Source organism: Lepidochelys olivacea, assembly GCF_965140295.1.
Source record: "Lepidochelys olivacea isolate rLepOli2 genome assembly, chromosome: 1".
NCBI classification, from domain to species: domain Eukaryota; kingdom Metazoa; phylum Chordata; order Testudines; family Cheloniidae; genus Lepidochelys; species Lepidochelys olivacea.
Genome location: NC_140411.1, coordinates 338,951,437 through 338,970,454, shown reverse-complemented (window position 1 = coordinate 338,970,454; position 19,018 = coordinate 338,951,437). Strand labels below are relative to the sequence as shown.

Here is a 19,018-nt window from a genome sequence, read left to right as displayed (position 1 = left end):
TATTCCTATCTTCTTATGTTCTTAACCTCTTGATTCATTTTCTGCCAACATTGACAGGATTCAATTTTAGTTCCCAGGAATGTTTGCAGAATATGTTGTGAACATTCTCTTTGGGGAAGGCACGATCTTTGTGTTCTGGGTAACATAGATAATAAATAATAATAATAATCTGTATCTGCATACATTCTCCCATTGGAGATGATCGCGGGACCAGCTTGAGAATTATTTGAGGCTTTGGCAGTCCAATCAGGGTTCTGAAACATCACCACATGACTTTGGTGAGCTATCACACACAGCCAAGGTCAAATACTCAAAGCAACAGTTGTGGCAAATTTCTCCCCTCCCTCCTTGGGCTGAGGTATAGGCCCATAAACCATGTGTTGACAGACTTTGGACAACTAATTCATAAGACTCCAAGTCAGATCACAACTAATTCACAGACATAAAAAGAGGATACATTTGTCCAGTAAATTCCTTTTAACAAATCATTCACCCTGTTCTATCTGCAGCCCGCAAATCTCCCCAACGTGGCCCACAGGGCTCCAGCAGTTTTGGGGCCGGGTCTCTCCCTTGGCCCCACCTGCGGCCCCAGGCACTCCCACGACAGGTGGTTTAAAATGGCCCGGGGCCCCGGCAGCACAGCAGAGCTGAGCGACATCTGCCTGCTCGCTCCAGTGGCTGCCAGCCCCTCCCTGCAGCCCCGGGGCAGGGCAGGGCTGTGTCTCCGCCCCAAGCGCCCCTGCGGTCAATGGGAATCTGCGGGGATGGTGCCTGGGGGCAGCAGCGTGTGGAGGCCCCCTGGCCCGCCCCGCCTTGGAGCCCCAGGTAAGCGCCCCACCACCCGACCGCCTCCCAGAGCCTGCACCCCCACCCCCTTCCTGCTCCCAAACTCCCTCCCAGAGCCTGCAGCCCCTCCCCACACACCCCCTCCCACCCCCAAACTCCCTCACAGAGCCTGCACCCCCTTCCCACACACCCCAGCCCACAAAATCTCTCCCAGAGCCTGCAACCCCACCCCCTCCTCCTGCATCCCTACCCCCTGCCCCAGCCCAGAGCCTGCACCCAGCACCCAAACTCCATCCCAAAGCTTGCACCCCCAGACCCTCTCCCCACCCAAACGCCCTCCCAAAGCCCAACCTCTCACCCCTTCTTCACCCAAACTCCCTCCCAGAGCCTGCCCCCCCCATCCCCTACTCCAGACCTCCTACTCCAGACCTCCTCCCCCACCCAAACTCCCTCCCAGAGCCTTAGGCAGGTGGGGGGGTGGAGTTATTTTGGGGGGGGGCGGAGTTTTGGGGGGTGGATTCTGGGTGGCCTGGGTGACATTATTGACCCACTGGGAGGATTTGAGGACTGGCACTGGCCCCAGGGTAAAATTTCCAGAAGCACCTGAGGGTACGTCCACACAGCCTGCCCAGGTTGAAAGACCTGGGTTTGTGGGGCTTGTGTTAGTGCTCTAAAACTAGCTGTGCGGACAGCACTTCAAAGATGTGGACTGGGCTAGAGCTCAGGCTCTGAAGCCCGCCCCCGCCCCCGCCCCCGCCCCCTCCCTAGGCTTCAGAGCCCGAGCTGAAGCCTGAATTGCAACGTCAAAGTGCTGCCTACAAAGCTCTCTCTAGACCACTCGCACAAGCCCACAAATCCACGCCTGTCAATGCAGGCTCGGAGACTTGCTGTCATGGGCTGCCTGCCGCAGGCTGTGTAGATGTACCCCTAAGTGATTTAGGAACCCAAGACCCAATTTCACAAGTGACTTAGCTGCTTAGGAGCCTAACGCTCACCGAAAGACAATGGGATATAAGCTCCTTAGGTGCGTTTGAAAATTTTACCCTTTATTTTTTGTTCCCTACAATTTTTGAACAACCGTCCAGAGTCACTTACAAATCAGTGCTGAAATGCATTTCCTGTGATTCAAACTGGTTTGAAAAGTCCCCATTCATCTTCTCCCTGTTTGCTATAGCGAAGCAAACACTCATCCTGCCCACCCCAAGCTTATCAGCTGCCGGACATTAATTTGAGTGCTATGGGAAGTTTCATTTCCTGTTTCTAGTGCCACTTGTAACGAGGCTAGCAGCATTTGTAAGAAGAAAGTCATTTTTCTAATTCTTATCATTAATGCTCTGGAGAGCTCAAGGACAGGCCAGAATTTCCAGAGGGCTCAGAAGCTGCAATCAGGTCCCGATTTTCAAGAAAGCTCAGGTCCCGATTTAGGCAGCTAAATAAGTAGCCAGATTTTTCACAAGAACTTAGCACCCAGCAGCTTGCATTGGGAACATTTTTGTCAGACTCTTCCAGTTTGGGGATTAAAAAACAGAAAACATTTATTAAAAAAACACCACCACCAAAATGGTTTTGAAAAAAAACAAACTTTTTTTTTGGTTTCTGGTTTTTCGATGGGAAACTAACGTTTTCATGGGAAATTTTGATGAAAGAAATCATGTTTTTAAAAATTTCCTGTGGAAAATAACTTGCCTTTTTCTACCAGTTTGATTCTTTCGAAAGAGCTACCCCTAACTGTGGGTGTTGAACATTTTTGAAAGTCTGGTTCAGTTTCTGTCTCTCTGTAGCTATAGAGTGGTATAGCTTCCTGTCCAAGAAATGGGCATATTAGTGGAAATACGTTACATTTTAAAATGAATCCATTCTAGTCAATGAATGAATTCTACAAACTGAGCTAGTGGATCTATGTAAATTAGGGAAATCCTAGCAGGGCCTACACATCATATACCTGTATGCCTGGATATTAAGAGTGTGGAGATGAAGAACATCTTGTCGGGTATCAATTTGTTATGTGTGCTACTGTACCTTAAAGAGATGATGCGTTTAGGCACTGATCCTACCCAGTGTAGGTGGAGAGCATTACACATGTAAGTGAAAGGTAAAATAGTGCTAAACAGGAAAGGAAGAGCAGGGGAACCCAGCCCTGTATTAATGAGAGCTGTGCTAAATGGCTACCAAATTATTCCTGCTGAGTAGCGAGTGCATGGCCTGTACCTCAGCCATTCATTGCATGAGGAGGATCAAAGGTACGCACAGATTTCCTCAGACATTCCTGCCACTCTCTGCCCACCCCTGGCCAATTTCATTACTCTGGGTAAGAGGACAGGTGTATGAGGGGGTGGGGCTGGAAGCTTATTCCCATTCAGTGTGGAGGCCATGTGCCCACATGTCACCTCCTCCACTCACACGACTGCTATAGGCCGATCACCTCACCCAGCCTCCCGTGACCTGCTCAAGGACTTGCGGGACCAGGACCTTAGTCAGTGAGCAGTGAGGAGAAGGACCCGTGAGCAGTGAGCAGTGAGGAGAAGGAGAGTTCCTAGCAGGCGCAGTAATCACTGCAGCAAGTGGGTGCACACATGCTCTGTTAGTAACATCACACCACTTCATTAGCATTAGGATCTAGACCCTAGAGGCTGCTGGCCTGTCCCCTCAGCCCAGCAAGGAGTGACACCATGCCCAGGGTCTGGGTCAGGCCCCTTTCCCAGGATTTCAGCTGTACTTCTTCCACATCAAACTAACACAGCGCATCAATCATCCCTTCCCCCAGCCTGGGGTCTTTTACAGAGGCGTCCGTCTGTCTATTCCAGTCTGTCTATTCTACTCCACAGGCTGTCTGCCTGAGAGTCATGCCGTGCTCCAGGGCCTCCTGCAGGAGCCAGCCTGCTTCAGTAGCAGTCTCCCCTTGACCTGAAGGGCCAGCCACCCTGTGACAGGTCAAACCTGGGACCTTACTGTGACTGGCAAGAAACGCTCCCTTTCCTAGGACATGTGGCATGGACCGTCAGCTCCTGCTTTTCTAGGAGGAGCTCAATCCTGACTGACGATGTACCTTCAGAATCCCCAAGCATACAGAGTGAAGTATCTGTACTAAGAACCTACCTCCCACGGGCCCTCACAGGTCTTACGCAGTTATGGCAAGCTATCCCAGAGATTTCCAACCCACTGCTGAGTGACCTCTCATCAAGCTGCAGGGGTTAGTTTGGGGGTCAGATTATACATTTTGAGGGGCAGGGGTGATGCTTCGTATGGTGCCGTGTACAATAAAACTCTGATCCTGATTGGGACCTCAGAGTGATTACTCTACCACAGTACAAATAGAACAGAGGAAGGAGAAAAAGCAGCCACAGATTTAAAACAGACACATATCCAGGAGACGTAAGTTCAAATCCCAGCAATCAAAAGAATGAAATAGCTACAGTTGGACTGCACACATGTTCAAGGCATATTCATGAATCCTACTAGGTAGGTACATTCTGAAATATCGCCAAAGATAAATCACCTCTTACATTTCCATATGTTGCCTTTTATCCTGAAGCATGTACTATAAACCCACACTGACATGCAAACTACATATGTGCGGGTCACTTCACCCATGACTGAAGCACCGCCGTCTCCGACAGCAGTTTAACATCACCCAGCGATGATTTCAGAATCGAAGAACAGCGTGTGTGCAACTGACATTGCAGAGAGAATTTTAGGTAGGCAGAATGTTGTTCCTGGAGCTGAAATTTGGCCAGGACATGATGGTTAATGCCTCAGAAGGTGTCATGGGATTATTAAGGACCACAAGCAACCCTGACAGTGTGGCCCCAGCTCCATTTTGGAGCACTGGTCCTGCTCTGACACAGAGTGAGGAGTGCCAGCTAATGAATCACTGCCAGCACTTCCTGCAGCACCCTGGAGGTCTCCCATTCTCTAAAGTCTTGACCCAGGTTGATGCTGCTTAGCTTGCAAGATCCAAGAGGATCCCAGCACAAAGTACCTGAATAGCAGAGAGCTTGCTACAAGCCCGATTTACTTCATATGGCGCAGAATTCAGAGTTGTGGCAAATGCTGCCATCAGTGGATATTACCTGCACAAGAAGTTCCAGCTTCCTGTCATCGAGGAGGTGCACTTGACATCGGCGGCCCTCCGTCATCTGCAAGAGAGAAGCAAACTATGTTTCAGGGTGCTTCATTTACAGGCTTGGCAAACATTGAGAGCTGCCGCTAAAGCACTGCAGGCATGCTCCCTTGAAGCCCTGTCCCAGCAAAGGGTTTCATTCCTTGTTTTCCCTTCCCTGGCACCAGGAAAAGAAAAGGTTGCATGAGACAAAGAAATAACACCCTTCCAACTTTCACTGCACAGCGCGGCTTTGACTCAGCTACAGAGAGCGGATCGCTCCAGTGTTGAAAATGAGGCCAAGGTGTGGAGTGAACGAGACCGCTAGTCCTGCACTGAGTACGAGAAACAGCCCAGACGTTTCATACGTCTGCCCCCGTCTTCGGTGCTTTGCTTGGCCAATAGGCAGTGCCAGGGGAAACTTCTGTACAAGTTACAAGGAAGTGGTTGATGCATCATAGCAAAGATTCAACCATTGCTGAAATAGTTTAAAGGCTGGCAGGTCAAGTTCTTCCATGGTGTAACTCTACTGAATTCACTGGCGTTACATCAGGGATAAATTTGGCCCTGGATCTTTCCCACCTGCGCTCGTCCACACTAGAAAGTTGCACCAGTTTACCTACACCGGTGTATAATTAAACTGGTACCACACGCCCAACATGGACACAGCTATATTGATTTAAAGGTGCTTTATACAAGTACAGCTATTCCAGCTATTCACAGACATAATTATACCACTAAAATTTAAGTTTCAGAGTGGTAGCCGTATTAGTCTGTATCAGCAAAAACAACGAGGAGTCCTTGTGGCACCTTAGAGATGAACAAATGTATTTGGGCATAAGCTTTCATGGGCTATAACCCACTTCATCAGATGCATGGAGGGAAAAATACAGGAAGCAGGTATATATTTTACAGCACATGAAAAGATGGAAGTTGCCTTACGAAGTGGGGGGGGGGGTCAGTGCTAACGAGGCTAATTCAATTAAGGGGGAAGTGGCCTATTCTCAACAGTTGACAAGAAGGGGTGAATATCAAAGGAGGAAAATTACTATTGTAGTGCTAACGAGGCCAATGCAATCAAGGTGGATGTCGCCCATTTCCACCAGTTGACAAGAAGGTGTGCATATCAGCAGAGGGAAAATTTACTTTTTGTAGTGACCCATTTAAAACGTAAATGTAGACCAGGCCTCTTCCAAACTCATGTAGACTGTGGTTGCACTGAAATGCATGAGAGTACTTCCATGGAGTCAGGGAAGTTTCTCCATGGCCAGCTGGGAGTTTTACAGAGTGCCCCTATGGACAAGTCACTATGACCAAAAGTGTGAGATTTCTATGCACTGTTAGGCATTCAGAATCTGATTCAGCGAAGCACTGAAATAAATGCATAACTTTAAACATGTGAATAATCCTATTGGCTGTCAGGGGGATTTGTGCCTAAGTCATGTAGGAGCTTTTGAAACTTCCAGTCCTGTATTATACAGACACTCTCAGGGAGTAAGGCAGTAGCTTTGTTACTCCCTTTAAAGTCAATGCAAGTCATACAGGGAAAGCCCCATAGCAGCACTTTCAAAGTTGACTTTTTAAGGGTAATGCAGAATTAAGAATATTCTTATCTGAAGGCCAAGGCAGATTTCTGTGTATTGAGAGGATTCTATACACAATTCAATAACATTTCGTGCCCTGACAAGCTCTGTAGGTGTTGCTGAAACAGAATCCTCAAATATCTGCCAGAGTGAGCTACAATCTCCCCAGGATGCATTCTTCATAGTGCATCTGGGGTCTTATACCTGGAAAGCAGATACTTCCTCCAGGACTAGCTCAGCTCTACGTATGGGAGATAGCAGAGCTGACTCTAAGTTCAGAGGCCTTCTTTTAGAGAACCAGAGCAACCAGGATACTTGAGTCCAATGGGTTAAGCAAGGACAGCTTTGCCTTTAGATCTGAGTTATCAGGATTCAATGGGTTTAAAACCACACCCTACTCCAATTTCACAGAGCACTCTGCGACATTAAACTCCTAAAGGTGAGCTTTATAATCGGCAATATTAATCAAAGGCACCTTTTCTTTTCAGTTACCACCAACCCATGAGATTTATCACCCCGGGCATGTACAAACATCACTCAAAACCCTGCAGGCTTTGTCTGTGTTGCTAGTTATACCAGAACATCTTTTGAATACCAACAATGCTAACTAATTCCGGTTTCTTAGGCACAATTGGAGCTCTGGCATCCAACCCAAAGAAAATCCTTTGTAAAACAAGACTTCTCATAAATGTTAATTGGTTACCGCCATGGCTACAAACGGTCTTGCTACAAGATATATCTCTGGTAAGTAATGGCATGCAAAATATTGCTCTACATTGGTTATGTTGCTTGGTGAGTGAGATGTGCACTATAAACCTTGTTGGTATTTAAATGGTTTTCAACGCAGCGGTAAAGATGTACTCTAGGCTTGCCATCTAAGGCCTCAGAAAAGAAGGAAAAGTGTGTTTCCCCACTTTCCCCATAGATCTCAGAGTGCCTTACGTAGTATTCCTGAGCAAGCAGGGACTCTCAGGTTTTACTAAAAGGCTTTCATTTAACTGTTCCATCAGCAACTTAATGGGGGAGACTGGATTCAATGTCTTACTTGGAGAACTTCAAAATAGTCTGTCTCCATGTCTCTCTCTAGCCTATTTCCTGTCCGACACCTGCAGGGTCCACAAGATGGTGCTATACCACACCTAAAAAAGGTGGAGAAGCATGTATATCCCACTTTTACCTGTTCAATTAATTGCGGCAGAAAACTGGTAAGGGACTTGCTCAGGGCCACATCTTGAAGCAGTGGCAGAGATAAAAATATAATCCAATGCCCCTGACTCTCAGTGCTGTGCATAATCCACTAGATCATAGCAGCGCTTTTTAAAATAACAACATAAACATAAGAGTGGCCATACTGGGTCAGACCAAAGGTCCATCAAGCCCAGTGTTCTGACAGTGGCTAATGCCAGGTGCCCCAAACGGAATGAACAGACAGGTTATCATAAAGTGATCCATGCCCTGTTACCCAATCCCAGCTTCTGGCAAACAGAGGCTAGGGACACCATTCCTGCCCATCCTGGCTAATAGCCATTGATGGACCTATCTTCCATGAATCTATCTAGCTCCCTTTTGAATCCGGTTATAGTATTTGCCTTCATAAGAGGGTTTTTTTGTTTTTTAAATGTGCAGATATTTTTGGTTTTGCACTATCATGGCTCAAAAAAGGCTCAGTTTTCAACTGGAACTTTATAGCTTCCTGCTCCTTAATTTTGTAACCTCCTAGTTAAGTTTTGTTAGTAAAAGACTTCCCAATGCAAACAGATGGTATCCTGGAATTCAAAAATAAGTTACAGATATCGTGCATGACACAGAATCTCAATTAGGTGCGAAGTGTTGTGCATATTTTGATCACCTGCAGAGATGAGAAACTGTCGGAAAAGTTAATGTATCTTTGGTTTTTGCAATATTGCTTATCACCAGAGCATCTGAGTGGCTTTCATGTTAGACTGGCAATTGCAAACTACCTAGCAGACTTGAAGGGATATGTAATAGTTTATATATAGTATGATCACATAGTATATATATCAGGGTGGACTGATTTTAAATGAAGGCAATACAAATCACAACTTTAATCATGATTTAAATTACCTCATGAAAAGCCATGATTTAATGAATTGATTTTAATCAAGTTTTCCTTTTGCACTTCCATTCTTTTCTAAAGAAAGGTGCATTCTCATTAGTTGATATCATCATTAAAACTTGTTGATTTACAACAAAATAGAGCATTTACACTAGATCTGGCACATAATTTTGCTACATAGGAACTATAACTATATACATTTATATAAGCAATTATGTAGCTTAATATTCTCAGATGCTTATTAAGTGTCCATTTTTAGTATGTTAGAAAATGATGAATGGTATATTGCTTATTTACTAGATAATCAACTTTTTGCTCCTGCTTTGTGTCAAACTACTGCATTAAGGTGGTAACTGGAATTTAATTGAACACACAAAACAGCATATACAATTTATTTTTATTAAAGAAAACAACCTAAAGTGTTTTGGATATATAAACTTTTCTTATGAAAACATGTTTCACATTACAACTAAATGATTTATTAAAAAGAGGGATTAACTGTAGTCAGTGAATTACACTGATTATTTCAGGTCAGCCTGGGAAAATTTTCAAATATGCCTAAGTGAAAGTGGCTGGAGCTTAACTTCCTATTTGCCGAAATCTCTTGAAAATGAGACAGTCTCCTAAGTTACTCAGGCTGACCTACTGTGCACTATTTATAAAGCTTGACCTCAAAAGTTAGATGATTTCCCCCTTGATTCTTTCTTTATATACAAAAAGCAGATTTTAACTCAAAATGTTTGATAGGGGCTCCTGGATTCAGCATCTTTATATTTCATTGAAATGTTTTAAAGGGATTGTAATAAGTTTAGGACTTCACATATTTTGTATTAAATTCAGATTTTAAATATAAACCTGTTTAAAATTAAAAGAAAAAATATAATTTAAATAAAACCAAAAAAATCTGATTTAAATAAAAAATTTGATTTATTTTGATTTTGTCAAAAAAATTCTCAATTTTTATCCACCCTGATATACATGTGAAGAGCAGGGCGGGTTCCTTCACAGTTCATGCCCAAGTTTTATAGTATCAGTAGATTCCTATGCTTCATATTGTTTCTGAGATTGGAATCACAATGTAATGAACTGGCTAATGGGCATGGGTACTGTTGTTCTCTACTGGGCAGAACCAGAACTTTTTAGCTGACTGTCATAGGCCTTTTACTGTGACCACAAATGGAGATTTTCCTTGAGCTTATAAGGAAAGGAGAATTTGGAGCAGGAGGAGCTGAGTTCTAGTCCTGCTGTTGTCTTCAAATTCAGTGTGGCTGAGATGTGCAGCACTGTGACAGCTGGGAAGCTGCTACATGCCCAGAGATTTCTTACAGACTTTTCCCTGAGATCAGGACCCCAGGCTAAGTGTATTATGTGTTTTTTCTTTCCTCTGAAGCAACAGGTACTAACCAGTGAAAAAGGCAGGACTACCAGACCAGTTATGAGCTAAGACATTATGGCAATGCCCATATTCCTGCTGGTTTCCAATTCCACAAGGGCACCTGCTCACACTGAAAGCTATTGTCCAGCAACAAAGTAAAACAAGCTCTATTAGTGTGTTGGAGTGAGAAGCAGGAGTGTTTCATGGCACTGATCCAGCACATTCTGGCTGCACTAAGGCTGCTGCGTCTGACCCTCCGCAAAGTTGCAATTCCCCAGTGTCTGCTCCTCTGGGCCGGTACCTCCATTGGTCTCTCAGGAGATGAACCAAGGAGCAGCTTTGGATTGTCACATAACAAGAGAAGAGAAATCAATGCCAATGCTCAACAGATGGAACCAGGGAGCAGGAGGTCACTAACCATTAACAATTGCTCAGTGGCAGAGGCGTTTGATGGGGGAGCCTGCAAAGAGTGGCACAAGGTCTTTAAGCTCCATCAATAAGATCTTGCTACTATGAGAGGGGCACAGGGGGAGCTCAAAGCAGAAAGGGAGGCTGGGGACTCACTTTCCCTTAGCTACTAAAAGCATTTGGAGTATTCTGGGGGGGGAGGGGGAAGAAGATTAAGAAAGGGAGGATTATGGGTAGAAGACAAGTATGCTTGATGGTGAAGGGAAACATGTTTGAGCATAAGAGATTGTTCATGAACAGGGATCCTAGAAATCCGTTTGCCATGGAAAAATACAGAATTTGCATTTTTAGTTTTTACATTTTGTGAAAAAATAAAAACATATACAGTAGAACCCCATATATCCGAGCTTCCGTTATCCAGCTCTCTGGATTAACCGAACTGGGGCTGACAGCCCAAGCCCTGGGCAGCAGGGCTTGGGCTTCAGCTGAATTGCAATTCTATTAATTTTATTTTATTATAATGATTGATGGCACCAATAGGCTTTGAACTTGCTTAAAAATTATAAATACATCAATAAAATGTTATGGTCAACTGATACCTATATATATTGTGGCTAGGATAACTAAAGTTCAGCATTTCATTTTAATCACAGAAAAACACGAATTCTTATGTTTTTTTATCAGAGAATGTTGGGTTTTTTTATAATGAAAAACTAGGATCCCTGTTCATGAATACTTCAAAGCTGGACTTTGTTCGGAGCTGGGCAGGAAATTATGCACCGGAGTGTCATTGTAATACTGCAGGATTTATTACTTTCACATTCAGTTCAAGAGCTGTACCTGCTGCTTGCCAGGGAGAGCATCTGTCTGGATTTCATTAATTTGTGGCAAGGCTTTAGGCTCAGATCCTCTGAGGTATTTAGGCTTCTAACTTCCAATGGATGTTGGGAGCCTAAATACTTTGAGGATCTGAGCTTTTAGTGCCTATGTATTAGCAGGAGTGTTGTAAGCAAGATCTGAGAAATAATTCTTCCATTCTACTCAGCACTGATAAGACCTCAGCTGCAATACACTCCAATTAAAAAACTGTCCAATTCTGGGCACCACATTTCAGGAAAGATGTGGACAAATTGGAGAAAGACCAGAGGAGAGCAACAAAAATGATTGAAGGTCTAGAAAACATGACTTATGACGGAAAATTGAAAAACTTGGGTTTGTTTAGTCTGGAGAAGAGAAGACTGAGGGGGAGACATGATAACAGTCTTCAAGTACATAAAAGGTTGTTAGAAAAAGGAGGGTGATAAATCATTCTCATTATTCACTGAGGACAGGATGAGAAGTAATGGGCTTAAATTGCAGCAAGTGAGATTTAGGTTGGGCATTAGGAAAATCTTCCTGTCAGGGTGGTTAAGCACTGGAACAAACTACCTAAGGAGGTTGTGGAATTTCCATCATTGGAGGTTTTTAAGAAAAGGTTAGACATACACCTGTCAGGGATGGTCTCTCTTTCTCTCTCTCTCTCTCTCCCTCTCCGTGTGTATGTGTGTGCGCGCGTGTGTGTGCGTATATATGTATAAAAAATCTCTGAGGCAGTGTGGTCTAGTGGGTAAAGTACTAGACCGATACCTAGGTTCAATTCCTGGCCCTACTGCTGGCATGTGAGGTGACCACAGACAAGTTACCTCACCTCTCTGCCCCAGTTTTTCCATTTGTATAAAGTCTGCTGCAGTTTCCACGGCATGCATCCGATGAAGTGAGCTGTAGCTCACGAAAGCTCATGCTCAAATAAATTGGTTAGTCTCTAAGGTGCCACAAGTACTCCTTTTCTTTATACTGACCTCCTTTGCCAAGTGCTTTGAGATCTAGGGATGAAAAGTGCTATGTGAGAACTACGTACACATTTGTTCATCCCAGAGTATTTCACCACAGCAGAAAGTAAATTCCTCTTAAAAGTTACTTGCTGACTCTCTTAGATCTTTGCCTTTTGCATTAAGGAAAGATTTTCTAACTACCTTTGTTTGACATCAACATAAAGCTTTAAATCTCATTTGGCGACGGCTGCCCAAATATTTACGTAGTGCGTTTCTGAGGAAAGTATTACGTAGAGAGGCTGGCAGTTGTTTTGCACTGTTATGTGAACTATTTCAGCAGCTCACCTCTTCTCCATTCATCTGGACTCTAACGCCCAACACTGGCTCAGAGAGTCCTACAGACTGTCCCCAACATACCCTGGAAACACACCAGAACACTCAGTTAAATTCTGGTCACAGGTCAGCCTGCCAGTAAATTACCATGAGTGTGCACTGCTCACAGAATGGTTGGATTCAACACAAATAATGTTCTTTAAAAAAAAGAAACAGTTGCAACGTGATTCCTTTTCAGCTGCTCTTCAAAAAAAAATAAAAAATCCTGTAGGTGAAAACTGCCACACTAAATAACTCAAAGGCACAAAATGCAAATGCTATCTACAGTGGCAGTTCTATAAATATCCCTGGCACATTTCATTAGAAGTTGACTGCAGAAATAAAGAGGATACAGTGTATTCTTCCATGACTCAAATAAAATATTATAATTGGAAGCAGAATATTTCCTAAATGCTTGCTGCATGTACAGGAGGTAATTACTGTACTGAATACACAAAACCTGTGTCACCGGAGCCTGTTGTTTGGACAGGAGGAAGGAGAGATTGATTCCTTGATTAAAGGGATACTATTGGCTTAAAAATCATGCTCCTGTCTGAAAACTTTTAACTGACTTGTGGTACAGGAACTCCTACATTGCTCAATCTGGAAGAGATGAGAGAGAAAAAATATTTTGGTTTACTTTGTGCTTTTACCAGCACTTTGTCCCTCATTCAAGAAAGCACCTCTGTGACAAGATGGACAGGTGCTTCACAAGCCCCAGCGTACAAGGGGTTAACCCAGACCCCTGCTTGTTGGCTGACTGGCGTAAGGATACAAAAGTAGAAGGGAAGTGACTACCTTGGCGAACAGTGCGACCTTCCCCTCCCAGCTGGCTAAGAAGCCAGAAAAGTCCCAGGCCTTTGAGATCTATTGTTCTGAGTGACTTGTTTACTTTTGGAATCCTTTGTTTTGTGACTTATTAAAAGGAAGCGCCGAGAAAAAGGACTGAGAGTCATTCATCTTCCCCAGCCAGCAGGTTGGCCCACTGGCCCACAATCCCTATTAGGGAAAATACTTACGCATGTGTTTAAAGTGAGGCACGTGTTTACATGCTTTTGAGAATCAGGGCCTTTGTGCACAGTCATTTTCACTGCTTTCCTTTGCACAGTCTGTTAGTCAGGCATTTGCCCCTGTTGTCTGTATGGGTCTTTTATGAAGGACCAGGGGAGAGAAGAAATGTTTTCAAAAGAGGAAAAAAGTGATTGTAGAACTACAAAAATTGGCACAACTGGAAATACTTCTATCACTTAGGGCTTAACGGACTACGGTCCAAGTTGACAGCGTCTCTGATGTTTGTAAACTGCTCTGAGATCCCCAGATAGAAAGCAATACAGAAATGCAACACAGAAAGCAATACAGAAATGTTCTCATATTTGTTCTATTATTATAAAATACCTAGGATCTTTGGTAGAAGAGGCTAATGATGTTTAGGAACCAGGGACCTAAATAATATTTTAGCAGCAAGTCCTACGAAGTCCCGGTGCCATTTTGGAGTCAGAACACACTAAACCCAGGGGCACTCTGTGGATTAATCTTCTTTCATTCACAGCTATTCATGCTGTTCTTCTTTACCAAGAATACTATTCAGCAGTCTGTGCTAGAAGAGGTTAATTGTAAGCCTGGTGGTTCTTCCCTAGGAAGGATGTTGATCTTTGTTCTCTAAGCCCTGTCCTCAAGCATTGGCCATCTACTAAAAGTCTTTCTGTAGTGGAACTGACTAGGATCTATGGCACCCCTTTAAAGCAATGGCAGCAACAGGCAGCATCCCTTTTAAAGTTAATGACAACCTTAGTGGTGATAGTAGACGTAAAATTAGATATGAGCTCATAAAACACGACAGTGTTGAACGTTCCTCGTGTCCTCTAAAGCTGAATATAGGTAAACAGTTAGTTGGGAAGGTGCCAGCAGATGGCACTGAAAAATACGTAGTATTGTTCCTGGGTTTTGTAGGCTATCTGCAACTTATGTGTAATGCAGACGGCTTCCTTTGCGCTGCGTTTTACAGCAGTTCTTAGTGGTAAGAAAAAAACCCACAGTGAGACTGTGGGTTTCATACACTGAGACCATTACATCCCAGACCAGGGGAGTGACATGACATTGGTGCAGTGCCAGTTACAGTCCTGGCCCTTTAAAATTCCTCCTCTCCTGCAGGAAGGGCATGGCGGTGGTGTGGCTATAAACAGGCCTTCAGCATTATTCAATGGACTTCACCTGGCAGGGCAGGGCATCCTCGGCACAACAGACAGTATTTTAAAGGGCCGGGAATGCGGAATAGTGCAGACATTTATGGGACTGTCAATGCCAAGAAGATAGCAACAAATAAGATGGAATTTAAGAGACCTATAACAAAAATGAGTAAGTGGGTGGTTAGGAGGATTGACTTCTTGGGAGGAAAGATTAAACACAAAATATGTATAGCCTAAGGGGAATAACTTAACTATCTGCAGGATGGGAACAGCAACAAGGGGAGAAATTATTATGGGCTATCGGTGGAGTTAAATAGGAATAACGGGATGAAATTAAACAAAGAGCAAATTTAGATTGAATACCTGGAGTAACATGTTCCCTCGCCTGAGGGTGCGAGTGTCCTCTGTCCCCAGCACTTCCGCTCTATGCCTCTCCTTACGTTTTGAGCAATACTGCCCCAGGAGCTGCTGAGTTCACTATTTTACCTTGACAGCTGCCAAAAGAACTCTTGGCCTACAGCGGGATCCTTTTCTTCCTAACGCGGGGAGGATACCATTCATGCCTATGTAACTCAGGGTATGTCTCCACAGCAACTGCAAGGCGTGACTGGGCACCCCCAAGCTAGCTTTGACTGAGCTAGCTCATTGGCAATAGCACCGTAGCCGTGGCAGCACAAGTGGCAGGATGAGCTAGCTGCCCAAATACAATACTGCCTGGCACAGTGGGTACGGAGTCGGGAGGTTACTCCACGCTGCTGCGGCTACGCTGCTGTTTTTAGCAACTAGTTGGATCAAAGACACCCAGCGGCTCCCAAGGCACTTACACACTTTTGAAAATCTTCCCCAAGTGATTTTCTCCACAGGTTGTTTCTTCCACAAACACCAAGGGATGTAAAGGCCCAGATTCAACAAAGCATGTGCTTACACCCTTTTGTTTATGATAGGCCTTGCTGAATCAGGTCCAAGTGAACATTCTCCGACTGTCTCCTTATACCCTTATGTCCGTTTACAGTACAAAGCCGAGATTCTCAAATGTGAAGACCTAGCACGCCACATCTAAAACTGAAACTACTTAGTATTTGACCTTGTAGTTAGAATGGATTCTTAGTCTGACACTGTACTTTAAGCCAATCAGCATTCTACCCAACAGACTTCTGAATCGGCTCATCAGTGGTATATGTTTGAGAAACGCTGGCCTCAAGGGCCTACTTTCAACAGTATCCTGAGATAAGGAATTTCTTTCCTGGACATGCCGGTTTCCTCACCAGAATGATTGCTATGTTGTTTTATGTCACCGATCGCTTTCCTCTCTGAAAATAATATGTGTCTATATTCTTTTGAAAAACAAAGGAAACCTGGACATTCCACTCCCCTTTCTTCCTTTCACAAACCTGACATTGTTTCAAAGCATCGGGGTATTTTCAATATTTATGTTTTGCCGTTTCAATTATTTCACCCACCCACCGTTCAAACAGACCCTGCCTAGGAAAACAGGTTGTGTGGGCTAACGCATTTTAACAACACCCATTTCCAAACACTAGTATAGCGAGAGTTTAATTCCTTTAAGGCATGTTATTCAGCCTAGGTTCCAGGGCTAGGGTGGACCACAAACAGCTAGCATGTTTTTCATCATGACCTATTTTCTTAGTCTGAGACACAGCCAAAGATTCATTGGTCACAGGGTCAGACCTCTCAAATGCTGCTCTGTTTGCAAAATACTCTGCATTTGGGTGCAGACCCTGAAAATGCTTCTTCCTTCCCACGTGCATGGCTCCTTACCATATAGGCTTCCATTCAGCAAGGCAGTTAAGCACATGCTTAACTTTAAGCACCTGTTCAAGTCCATCTTGCAAAGTTAAGCATGTGCTTAAGTGTTTATCTGGATCTGGGCCGTGCTGCCCATCCAGCCTTTCCTTATGGTTGGATCTGGGAAGTGTTCGTTGCTCCTGTCTGACATCTGTACTTTTAATGTAATTGTTACAAACACCTCAAGATGATAAGAGCTATAGAAATGGAATAAATAATAAATAAATGAATGATCTATCCTGTCAGGACACCTGCTCCACCCTCTGCCAGCTCAGGATTGTTCCCAGCATTACATTTTCCTCATGCTTTGTCCAGACTAGGTTAAAATGAGTCAAGTGATGGGGCTTCCATCACTTCCCTTGGGAGACTATTGCACAGGCTAATAGATCTAATAGATCAGTTTCTGCCTAGAGCTGACTGCAACTGCTGCTAATAGAGGGAACCCTGAAGTCACTCAGAAATGTTCTGCTCAGTTGCTTGTGACTCCTGACTGCGAAGTTGATATGCTGTGCGTACCGAACGCCGGGAAGTGGCTTTAGGTGTCTTGGAAGACACTTGATCAATGTGCCAGCTTAACACGGAAATGTAAAGAGCAAATGCTACCAATGCTCTGCTTTCTGCGAGCATTGCAAAAGGGTTGGGGGGGAAAGCAGCTACTAGCCAATGGAAATGACATGAATGGACTTGACAGTGATATACTGTCCTTACTGCATATGTATGGGCTTCATGATGAATTATTATTTGTATGACAGTAGCGCCCAGAGACTGTAATGAGGGTGTGAGGTGCCATTGTGCTAGGCACCGGACAAACATGTAGTAAAAGAGACCTGAAGAGCTTACAATTTATGTTAATGACAAGACACAACAGATGGATGAAAGAAACACACACTTACGTATACACACACTTTGTTTCCTGTGTTTGTACAGCACCTAGCAATGGGGTTCCTAGACACTTCAGCAGTACAAGTAAATAGGAAGAAGAAAGAGGTGAGGGGTTGGTTGGGAGGGAGGATGAAGAGTCTGAGAAAGGAGTATGTTTTTGCATAGATTTGCAGAGCATCCAACATTAGGGTGGTTGGCTGATGGGAGTTTCGAGCATATCTCTTGGTGTTTTGATACCTGGGGCCAGACATCACTTCCCCTCCCACACTCCCATATTAGTCCCAATTTTTAGTGTGGAAATCCCCACTGACCAAGAGACAGTGTGGTCTAGGGAACAGGACTGGGAGCCAGAGTTCTAACCTCTGTTTCACAACTGATCTGCTGCATGATCTTGGACGTTATGATTAGTTTGTTATCTGTATTACCATAGAAGCCCTAGTTATGGACCAGGACCTCACTGTGCTGGGGGCTGTACAAACAGAACATGCGGTGCCTGCCCCAAAGAGCTACAGTTTAAGTATAAGACAAGAGACAACAGCTGGATACAGACAGATGGGGAAGCACAAGGAGTCACCATGATAGGCAGTAGTCTCACAACACCAGTTGTCAAGTCACTTCACTTCTTTATGGCCTTTACTACCCTTTTTCTGACTTGTCTACTTACATTGTAAGCTCTGTGAGTTTGTACAGTGCTTGGGACAGCGGGCCCTGACCTTGCTTAGGACATCTGGATACTAATGTAATATAATTAATAATAAATTATTTCCCCCCAAGGTGTTTGAGTAGCTGTTGACTCTTCTACGGCTGACTTTTAATTCTTTTTAACAAATCATCAAAAAAAAATCAAATCTTTTTGATGTCACCAGCCTTTTACCTCATCATGTTTTCCACAAATGTCTCCTGGTCTAATTCCTTTGTGGATGTGGACTGGGTGGTAATTTTTACAAGAAAACAAACCAGCCATGAGAAAACATTTGCAGAAAGTTTGGCTTAACTATATAGGAGAACAGGACAATTTCTTTGTGGTTGAAACTAATGTGATCTGCTGGAAAAAAAAAATCAATGTGGGTTCCTAGGAGACTGACCAAACTGACCTAGATGCTGGAAGCAACAGAATGTGTGAAATATTCTTGAAGGGCAAATCAGGACTTAATTCTTAAAATACCCATTTTAGTGCCATCTGTTGTGTTTATTGTACTGCTTCACATTCACACATTTAGGTGGTGTAGTTGCTTTTATTAGCTGAGTAGGCTGTTTGGGGTTACGCACAACACAGACTTTCAGTAACTGTATCATATATTTAATTCACAGGGCCAGATCTTCAGCTGGCATAAGTGGATGCTGCTTCATGGAAGTCAATGGATCGACACCAGATGATGGTATGCACCATAGCCCTGAAGCTGTGTATCAAACTGTATTTACAAGGAGGATGGGGAAGCACACAGAGTGTATTGGGCTTAAGGATGGGGGACTTACTGCCAAAGTCCTGCATGCTTTATTAGAGGCAGGGCCAACCTGCAAACTTTGGCTACAGATTGGAATTTCTACCTGCAAGGATATTGGAACAAATGATTAAACAATCAATTTGTAAGCACTTGGAGGATAACAGGATTATAAGGAAAAACCAGCATAG

General features: G+C 43.9%; 1 protein-coding gene across 8 annotated transcripts in view; it reads right to left on the bottom strand.

The window, feature by feature from the left end:
- Window positions 1–19,018, bottom strand: part of FRMD4A (FERM domain containing 4A) — a 411,923-nt gene that overhangs the window by 180,569 nt on the left and 212,336 nt on the right. For all 8 annotated transcript variants that reach the window (XM_084630503.1, XM_084630504.1, XM_084630502.1 and 5 more), the window contains exon 2: window positions 4,857–4,922. In XM_084630503.1, the coding sequence (XP_084486629.1) occupies window positions 4,857–4,922 (66 nt within the window). The remainder of the gene's footprint in view (window positions 1–4,856; window positions 4,923–19,018) is intronic.